Raw genomic sequence first — 11,315 nt, 5'->3', positions numbered from 1 at the left:
TTTAGTAGTGAGTCATTTCGTGAAATATATAGCAACATTAAAAACATAAACTAAAACTGCAAGTTTTTTTTTTGTCAAACCCTATGAGACGAACCTAGCTAACAAATGTTCGTGGTAACTTGCGTGCATCACTATTAGGGAATATTATGATAGAATATATGTCTCACATTTCAGGACCATGTTTGTGGTGTAATATCGGATCGGATCTTCAAGCTATTATGAGACCGGTTGTAGCATATGCTTTCAGCGGGCAAGAGAACAAGCTCACCACACAGTTAAAAGAGAATTACATGTCTCTCCGTAATATTGCATCAACTCTTAATGGTCATGATTGTGGCTCGCCTACAAAAGCTCTTCTTCAAGTGACATTGCGCTAAAGCAGCAATATGGTTGCATAGAATTCGTGTCGGCAACAGTGTGACCAGAGAGGGTGTAACGGTGAAGAAGAGTAAAAATATAATCAATCGAGTAATGACCATCCTAGCCAAATAAACGTCCGAGATGTCTTTGACCGGATGTGATCCGCGTGAAAGGTTAATTAATTGAAATGAAAATGAAGTTTAAGGAACATGGAGTTAGTTAAGGAGCAGTTGTTAATAAATTCGATGGACCCTAGAAGTTGTGGCCTTCTCGGCCAGGCTCGGACCAGACATAAGACAGCCAAGCCGACCCACGTCTAACCCCAAAAGCTCTTGGTTGTATCTTTCAGTGCGAAACAACTCAATATAATTTATGTAACACGTGGCCAACCATATATTCCCCAAATTCATAAAGGTCATTCTCTTATTTTTCCCTTTTAAAAGTATTTACATTTTCCGATTGAAACTGGTAACTGTCGTAATTATTCTCCATGCCCAATCTCTCACTGGACTAGCCATTTTTCGTTACATTTCACATTTTGTTTCTGTTTAATGTTTTTAAGAAAGAGTTTTCTTTTCACTGTCGAGGAAAATAATCCTGACTTAAAAGTAATGGTTTAAGTTGTAATTCTTATATGGTTTGAGAATTTATCGACAATATGACTGACAAAGCTTTTTAATTTAGTCTACTATACATATTCTTAGGATGAATAATTTTTATAATGAATATTCAAGAAATAGTTTATGAAGAGTAATGTTTATTACAATTAGATTCTTTAATATTTTACTAATATTTATTTACTTTTTTCTTAAATTATTCCTTTGAGCTAGCTGTGCATGGTGTGATTCTGTCATCTAGAAGACCAAGTTGCCCAACATGTTGATGTAATAAAAAAAAAACTCTTTGGATACACAGCCTTAAATAGTATTTTGTTTTTTCCCCTTATTGGAGGTTTTTTGGGTGTCGTAATGTCATATTCTCAGTTTCATCAAATTTAATACGTTACATTGAAAACTCTTACAAACATATTAAATATCTGCTGAGATAAGATAAGATAATAAATAACCTTACACTAATTTTTTTAAAAGAATAACTAAAAACTAAAATTTATATGAGTTCTTCATCCAACCCTCTCAAATAATCTGAATTTGATTTTTTCGTCAATTTTAATTTTATTGGTTACAAAATTGCATGATTTATAGAGGTTCATACATATACATAAGTAAAAATAAATATAGACTTATATGTCTATAAATTATTCATGTTTTAAAGCCAACTAAAAATATCTCAAATATCTATTACTTTTTTTAATATCTACTACTTATAAGTTATAAGTGGAATCTGAAAATCGTACTTATAAATATATATTTCTCAAATAGATAAGATATAGTACAAAAAATAATGTTTGAATTCATTTAATTTTTACTTAGTCGTTGATTAATTAGTGTATAAGATTGCTGAACTTACTAAATATATATTTCTTAATAAAATTCATTTTATTTTGCTAGAAAAAATAACCTTTTTTTAGATTTTTTTTTTTTAGTTTTGAGTAGGAAAATTAAAATCATTGTGGCATAAGCAAGACAGAAAACTAAATGTTTGGCTAGTCAGAAGAGAATTTGATTTTGCATACGTTTTTATTTTTAGAAAATTTGTCCCAACTTCTTTACTATAATATTTGTAGTGATAATATAGATGCGAATGGTGTATAAAATCCGTGAAGGATTTTTGGGGAGGAAAATAAAGCGACTCAGATGCTTGATTCGACTATCTTATGTGATGGTTCGATGGATCTAGAAATTGCTCAATAAAAAGGGGAGATTCTTTACTTTGTTAGATTTTAATACCTTTTTTGCCGATGATTTGAAAGAGATTTGGTTGGTACAAAATCTATATTATCAAAGATGGCAACTCTCTCCGTATCAGTAACATGTTAACAATAGAGAGAGTGCCACTTGTTTGTCCTGTTTAAAAGCAAACAAATCTAAACTAAAAGGAATATAAAACATCTTTCATGTATTCTATTTTTTTTTTTTATATCACAAACAGTTTGAATATTTAACTAAAGAATTTATAGAGGTTTAGAATATGTCTCAAGAAAATAGATGCATCATCAAAAGGCGAAAAAGGGTATTAGGACTGAATTAAATAGCCACTTCTTATTTTTGATGTAAACCATGAACATATGGTTAACGCGTTACAATTTTGTCAATAGTTTGAAGAGTTGCAGCAGTGATCGTGATATTGGTTAATATTGTAGAGAAATTCATGAAAGTTTGTCCCTAAAAAATTAAATTTTTATATATGAAGAAGAATGGAGTTTTGTTCACTATCAAATGAAAGATAGTTGAATAAAATTGTAGAATGTTAGTTTAGAAAAATACAGAGACAAAGAGGAAGATAGTTGAATAAATTTATGAATGTTGGTATTAATATTCGAATATTTAGAAGTTGTCAAAAGTAAAATTATATAAACTTCTTATAAAAAAATAAATTCTACAGTTATATTCAAGAAATTGAGGAGCTAACATGAATGTAAAATTTAGTTAACCAAAAACCTATTTGTTACAAAATATGCATCCTTATCAAGCTTTTATTTGATATATTTTTTTGACGTTTTAGACAAGAATTGTAAACTGATTAAATCTCTCAAAACAAAGTTGTGGATTACCAAATAAAAAAAAATTATGTGAAGTATTAAAAATTAAACATCAAATTATATTTTTCAAAATTTCTACAATTTAAGAAAACAAAAATCATCTTTATACATATTAAAAAAACGATAGCAAAATTATAAAAAACAGTAAGTCATAAGTCTGCGCATAGCGCAGGTATTCATCTAGTTTTTTATAAAAAAATTAATGGCAACGCTGTAGTATCAAGCCGTGGTTAAAGTGCGTAGCCTATAATTGATTATTTTCAGTTTGACAAATTTAAACGCCTAACTTCTTTATATAAATATTTCGAATGTTTAATACTAATCCCCAAATATATTTCCAATGGTAGAATGAATATATAGTGATTTTATCCAACGATTGATATGAATTAGCTTTGACACACACAAAAAAAAAAGTATGATATGATTAGAGATCTAAGCCATATATAGTTATAATTTTGCGTCTATACGTTATGGGTGGACATGTCTAATAATATTAACCCCGTTTATGATATTTTGATGTAAGATTTTACTTATGTTACATACAATCTAAATATTTTGATTTTTAATCTTGAACCAAATAGATAAACTGGATTATCTATTGGATAAGTTCGAGATATTGTCAACTCCTAACAAAAACTGCTAAAAAGATTTTGTGGTATGATGTTTTGAAAACTTCGTTAAAACGGTTTTAATAGTAAAATTATTTTTAATTTAACTCATATACGAGTTTTTGTTATCTCCGAATAATTTTTATTATCATATCGTATATTGCTGATTTAATTTTCCTACTTTTAATGAACTAGAAAGACTTTGTTCGTTTTCCAGACGCTATGATTAGATCCAGCAGCCAAAACAGTTGTTTAACACATAAATATACGGAGAGTCTGTTGAAAGTTGTGCGGAGAGGAGTCACTCGACGTTAATAACAGTAACATATAAAGCATGTACAAGTGTCGCTAAAAATAACAGCGATTATTCATTTTTATATTGAGTGACTGTTTTTTTTATCTTTGTTATATTTTTTGTCTGCGCTGGAGTCGTTATCGCTATTGCCATGTTATATCGTTGCAATAGCGATAACGACTCCAGCGCAGACAAAAAATATAACAAAAATAAAAAAATGTCGCTCAGTATGATTGTCGATGACATCATTAATTAAGATGAAAAAGCGCTGTTATTTTTAGCGACGTGTGTACATGCCTTATATGTTGCTGTTATTAACATCGAGCGACTCCTTTCCGTACAACTTTCAACAGACTCTCCACATATTTATGTGTTAAACAACTGTTTTGGTCGCTGGATCTAATCGTATCGTCTGGAAAACGAACAAGACCTTTCTAGTTCGTAAGAGACAGAGAAATTAAATAGGCAATATACGATATAATAATAAAATTATTTGGAGATAACAAAAACTTGTATATGAGTTAAATTAAAAATAATTTTACTATTAAAACCGTTTTTACAAAGTTTTCTGAACATCATTGCACAAAATGTTTTTAGCAGTTTTTGTTACTCTATATGGTAGACTACCATATCATCTAAATCCTTATACTCATTAGTTGCTAATATACTCTCTTTTTTTAATATGTTGTGGAAAAAAATTTCTAAAATTTTGAAAATGCATATCGAGTTATAAATTAAACTTATATGACATTTGTATATGTTTCCGGGAAAAAATGTAAACGAATCTCAACGCCTCACAAGTCACAACTACCAAAAATGTAAATGAACTCTAAAACTCAACCACTCGACTAAGATAGCTTCAGCTTATCACTTTTAGATGAAGACCCGAAACGAAACTGAAAACGTAACTTACATCACCTGTGTGTGTGTAAGAAGACTTTGTCCGTTAGCCGTTTACTTAGTTAGGACTTAGGACACAAACAGTCAACGAAGTCTTCGACAATAACACCACACTCTTCTCTTTCTTTGACAAATTGAGTCATAAACGTAACCTTTTCCCGTTGTTCAATACGCGTGAACTTCACTCTTCCCATTAGCTACGACGTGTCATTGTTTTAATTTTTTTATTTTTCATATGTATTCGTTTTCTACCGACCATTCCAATCTTTTTTTTTTCTTTTTTTGTTAAAGTTATCATAGTTTGTGTTTAGTCTCCCTTTTGACTATCTTTTTTTTCTTTTCTTATATAGCTGTGATCCCCCTTTTGCTATGATTATAGTCGGTTTGGTGTATACTTTTCCTTATTTACAAAAAAAAAAAAATCATATATACAATACAAACAAATAGTGTATTTTTTTTTTTGGTAACACAAATAGTGTATTTTAAACTCAACACAAGTCTTAAGACTTTAATTCATCTCAAAACTCAAAAGCATTTTTTTATGGAGAGGGGTGTTTTTCCACAGCTTGTTGTCACTATAATTAATACTACTAGTACGATTTAGAATACTAGTAACATAAATAGCATTGGGAGTATCGGACCATGCAAGAGCTGAAAAAAATAGAGGAGTTTTTGTCATAATAGCTAAAGGACGAAACTTTTGTCAGCCAAAGAAGTGAGAATATATTGTGAGGTCTTACTAACTCTAACGCATGTGTAAACATATATAATACTGACCTAAACTTAAATTGCAAAACATAAAATGTTGTTGAAACCACATCAATAAAATAGTAGTACTAATAAGAGTGGCCGTTACAACGTTTAATGGATATAGTTACAGGTGGTCGATGGGTTAAAAAAACAAAAACTTTCTCAGTCCTTTATTCCTTCAATGCCACAAGATTGTGGATCCCTAGAACTGATCAACACCACGTCATTTGAAATCTCTGAGTCATTAATTAATGAGTTATCTAGAACTTTTTTCTCAAAAATATTAAAAAAATATTTAGACTTTCGTCTTTCGGTCCTATTTATTTTCAAGTTAATAATCCTGATGTCTTTTTGGAGTATAATTTATTCTTAAGAAGTTCTTTTTAAAAGCTTTTTCTACCTTTCAATATGGATGACTGAAACATGTAACTCCTGTTGGTCAGGAAAATCTCATAAATTGTACTAAATCATCTTCAATTTCAAATGAAATACATACAAATGGATGTTTGCATATATCCAAAAATATTCGGATATCTAGAAAAGTTGGAAATTTAGAATTTTTACAATGTCATGATTTTCGGATTCTAATCATGCGATTATATTAAAACAATATTTGAGTATCCAAACTGTAGATAATTAGAAATTTATAACTCACCCTAATAATGTTACTATTTTCGGATGATTTACTCTTGGTGTATAAGTGAATAACCAATACTTTCAAATTAATTATGATCCCCCAAAATACTGGATGAGATTCATGTCAATCCTAAATCCTAGCCACCATTCTCGAGGCTCGGAGTATCCTCTTCGTCTTAGGAGGTAGGTATTGGATGATCAAAGAAAGATTATTTAGTATGGTCTCGTGATATATATATATATATATATATATATATATATATATATATATATGTTGACCCTTCTCATAGACTAAAGCTAGGAAAAGAAAACTGAAAATTAAGGCAAAANGATTCTAATCATGCGATTATATTAAAACAATATTCGAGTATCCAAACTGTAGACAATTAGAAATTTATAACTCACCCTAATAATGTTACTATTTTCAGATGATCTACTCTTGGTATATAAGTGAATAACCAATACTTTCAAATTAATTATGATCCACCAAAATATTGGATGCTAGATTCATGTCAGTCCTAATTCCTAGTCACCATTCTCAAGGCTCGGGGTATCCTCTTCGTCTTAGGAGGTAGGTATTGGATGATCAAAGAAAGATTATTTTAGTATGGTCTCGTGATATATATGTTGACCCTTCTCATAGACTAAAGCTAGGAAAAGAAAACTGAAAATTGAGGCAAAACACATATGTTGCCGAGTCATTATCAACTACGGGTGCATAATGATGGAACAAAGCACAAATCTTTTAACGCAAAACTAACTACAACCTTCTTTTGGGGTCCCAATCCCCGACCCTAATGTTTTGGAATTAATAAAACTACAATCACTTACCCCAAACAAAAAGAAAAGTACATGGCCACTAAAATTTCTCATTTGAACCTATTTTTCTTTTTATAAATAAAATACGAGTTCATAATAATTTGACACACACAGTTACTTTGTATTATTATTATTATAATGGACCATGAAATCATTAGCATATGAACTGCAATGATACAGAATCCACTTTGTCTCGTGGGAGACATTTACCAGATTTCGTTAAATTGGTTTTCTCCCTTTTATGTGTTGGGTCACTGTTAGTGCGTGCAATTTACCTTATTTATTTTGAACTTCCATTTTTTTTTTTAAAACTGTCGAAAACATATGTTATTCTTTGAAAACGGACAAACAAAATAACAATGTATTTGAAAATAGCTTTGTATGTGGACAAAACTATATATGATTTCATCACAAGACTAACTTGAAAAAAACTAACTGGTTGTTCGTAAAAGGTTTTATATATGTCTTTGACTCTTTTCATATATACAAGTGTTGAATTTATCTCCATTTCCACTGTGCCATACTAAAACACATTTTTATTTAGCTCCAACTTTCATTTTCTAACCAAAATAACAAAAATTTCCGTCTAGTGTACCTCTTTTACTTACACTCTGCTTCATTCGCTCTGTTTCCTATACTGTCTTATAATCGTTTGTCTAAAGGCTTTTTATAGCTCTGTAACGTATGGATGTGTTGTCTAGACATATATCAATATAAAATCGTGCAAAAAAGCGCATACTATTTTTTACTGGTTTGCATCGTTTATTTATTACCAGTGGTCAAGTCCCCAAAGATTGCAGGTAGTAGTAGGTTCGAGACTTCAGAAATAACGGAAGAAATCGACAATTGTGATCTTAACATTCTTAATAAAACCCAAATATGTCTATGCTTATCTTCATTTAAAATGTGGATCAGAGAAGATAAGTCAAACTGTCTTCATAATTTAGGACAACCTCTTTTATTATTTCCCCAAAACCTCTTTTATGTAACTGCTTTGCTTATGTGTGCCTAATGGTACTTTTATTCTCCTGCCTCTTTATTCTCTTCACACTACATATATTTTTTTTTGGAATTTTTTAAAATATGTGAAGAGCACATAAATTAATTCTTTTCAAAAATAAGGATCATATGCATCATGCAAACTAGCACACCGACTACGTAATTTTTTTTTCTTTTCGATTACGTAATTATTATATCGAAGTGTTAAATACATCTCAGAAGTGTGATAGTAATTGGCATTTTTATTAAGCAATTGTATATCATGCAGTATAAACAAACAGTAGAAGAGTTGAAAATAGACATCTAAAAAAAAAATTGTAATAAGAAGAATTTAATTATTTGATATATTATTATCTTTACAATTATTAAGCTTTCGTCTGAAAATAAAACAATAATAGTTTATCACAAAAATTATTCTAGTGCCACTCGCTCGGATCGAAATTCGAAAGTTATATTCTCTTTTTTTTCCTCTTTACCTAATTTAAAAATCACAAGAAAAATCAATCAGAATATATCTATCAACATAGTATATGCCCTTACCATATTATTTCTGACTTTTCTCTATCCAAATTATCTCGCTTCATACCTTTTCTTTTTTAATATTCCCATTTAATTTACATTACTATGATATTACAAAGTGGAAATAAAATTAAGTGTCAGAGAGAATCGAACGTCCGTATCAGTATATAGTAAAAAGGTGAAGAAGGTAAAATCCAAAATATTTTTAAGTTCCAAAAACAGAAATTAAAATAAATGACGCGAAAGATACAAATCAGAAATATTAATGTAAGCGAGACACGTGTCGTTAAGGTACCCTACACCAAAGACAACAGCTCTGTTTTCTCTTCTCTACGCCTCAAGGTTCTTCTCTCTTTGAACTATCATCACTGTGTCTTCTTTGGATAATCCTATATCATTCTCTTCCTATAAATACCTCTCCACCCTTCCTCTTCCTCCACCACTACAACCACCGCAACAACCCCCCCCCCTCTCAAAGAAATCTCTTGTTTCTTTTCTTGATTTGTCAAAAAAATATGGTCAGCCATCCGATGGAGAAAGCTGCAAACGGTGTGGGAGCGTTGGAAACGCAGATGGGTGAGTTAGATCAGCCGGAGCGCCTTCGGAAGATCATATCGGTGGCTTCGATAGCTGCCGGTGTACAGTTCGGTTGGGCTTTACAGTTATCTCTGTTGACTCCTTACGTGCAGCTACTCGGAATCCCACATAAATGGGCTTCTCTGATTTGGCTCTGTGGACCAATCTCCGGTATGCTTGTTCAGCCTGTCGTTGGTTACCACAGTGACCGTTGCACCTCCAGATTCGGCCGTCGTCGTCCTTTCATCGTCGCCGGAGCCGGTTTAGTCACCGTTGCTGTTTTCCTTATCGGTTACGCCGCCGATATAGGTCACAGCATGGGTGATCAGCTTAACAAACCGCCGAGAACTCGAGCTATCGCGATTTTCGCTCTCGGGTTTTGGATTCTTGACGTGGCTAACAACACCTTGCAAGGACCCTGCAGAGCTTTCTTGGCTGATCTGTCAGCAGGAAACGCAAAGAAAACGCGAACCGCAAACGCGTTTTTCTCATTTTTCATGGCGGTTGGAAACGTTTTGGGTTACGCGGCGGGTTCTTACAGGAACCTCTACAAAGTCGTGCCTTTCACCATGACCGAGTCATGCGATCTCTACTGCGCGAACCTCAAAACGTGTTTTTTCCTATCCATAACGCTTCTCCTCTTGGTCACTTTCGTATCTCTCTGTTACGTGAAGGAGAAGCCATGGACGCCCGAGCCAACAGCCGATGGGAAAGCCTCGAACGTTCCTTTTTTCGGAGAAATCTTCGGAGCTTTCAAGGAACTAAAAAGACCGATGTGGATGCTTCTTATAGTTACAGCACTANTCACTGCACTGAACTGGATCGCTTGGTTCCCTTTCCTCCTCTTCGACACAGATTGGATGGGCCGTGAGGTGTACGGAGGAAACTCAGACGCAACCGCATCCGCAGCCTCTAAGAAGCTTTACAACGACGGAGTCAGAACTGGTGCTTTGGGGCTTATGCTTAACGCTATTGTTCTTGGTTTCATGTCTCTTGGTGTTGAATGGATTGGTCGGAAACTGGGAGGAGCCAAAAGGCTTTGGGGAATTGTTAACTTCATCCTCGCCATTTGCTTAGCCATGACGGTTCTTGTTACGAAACAGGCCGAGAATTACCGACGAGATCACGGCGGCGCTCATGAAAAACCACCTGGTAACGTCACAGCTGGTGCTTTAACTCTCTTCGCCGTCCTCGGCATTCCCCAAGCCGTAAGTGTCTCTCTCTCTCTGTTTTTTTTCTACGGTTAGTAGTTTTATTATTATTCTTTATTACTATATCTGATTTGTCGTTATAGTCTCGGAAAGTAACTATATTAACGTAATCTGATCTCAATTTTATAATTATTTTTTATTAATTGCAGATTACGTTCAGTATTCCGTTTGCACTAGCTTCCATATTTTCAACAAATTCCGGTGCCGGCCAAGGTAAATTTTCTTCTTTTATTAAATCTAAAATTACCCTTTTTGTTTTGGATAATCCTAGTCGACAATCTTCTTAAAGTGTTGGGACCTAAAAAAAGCTAAAAAGCATTTAATACGTGCAGATTCGTGTTTATAACTTATTGAGATGATATAAGTAAACCAATGTTGAGCGTCTCACTGACCATATGGAATATATACCCTATATACAAAATACAATTCTTTTTACCTACCTACGAAAAATTGTAAATCTTGAATTAAAATTTTAAACTAAAGATTTGTATCTTTTCCTTCCACAGGACTTTCCCTAGGTGTTCTGAATCTGGCCATTGTCGTCCCTCAGGTTAGACCGTTCAAAAACAGTTTTACTTATATTCATTTATAAAAGAAAAAAACGTTAATGACTAATTAATATAAGTTTTTTGGTTGGTTAAAATGTTAGATGGTGGTATCTGTGGGAGGTGGACCATTCGATGAACTATTCGGTGGTGGAAACATTCCGGCGTTTGTGTTAGGAGCGATTGCGGCAGCGGTGAGTGGCATATTGGCGTTAACGGTGTTGCCTTCACCACCACCGGATGCTCCTGCGTTCAAAGCTACTATGGGATTTCATTGAATTTTAGCAGTGCTTCATTGGCTCTCTTTCTCTCATAAAACAGTAGTATTGTGCAAATCCTACATAAAGAAGAAAAAAAGAAGAAAAGGAACTTGAAACTCACTGGGTTGGTTTGTATTTTACCTAAACCCACTATGTTCCTTTTTTTTTTTTTTTTTTT

The 11,315-nt window shown here is 32.8% G+C and overlaps 1 protein-coding gene across 1 annotated transcript; it reads left to right on the top strand.

The window, feature by feature from the left end:
* Positions 8,978 to 11,275, top strand: LOC104740977 (sucrose transport protein SUC2-like). The gene is made up of 4 exons (XM_010461731.2): positions 8,978 to 10,329; positions 10,482 to 10,545; positions 10,839 to 10,882; positions 10,982 to 11,275. The coding sequence occupies exons 1-4, from the start codon at positions 9,061 to 9,063 to the stop codon at positions 11,153 to 11,155; spliced, it is 1,551 nt and encodes a 516-aa protein (XP_010460033.1). The 5' UTR covers positions 8,978 to 9,060; the 3' UTR covers positions 11,156 to 11,275.

The sequence above is a fragment of the Camelina sativa genome, chromosome 14, assembly GCF_000633955.1.
Source record: "Camelina sativa cultivar DH55 chromosome 14, Cs, whole genome shotgun sequence".
Lineage (NCBI taxonomy): Eukaryota > Viridiplantae > Streptophyta > Magnoliopsida > Brassicales > Brassicaceae > Camelina > Camelina sativa.
This window is presented reverse-complemented; position numbering and strand designations above follow the sequence as displayed.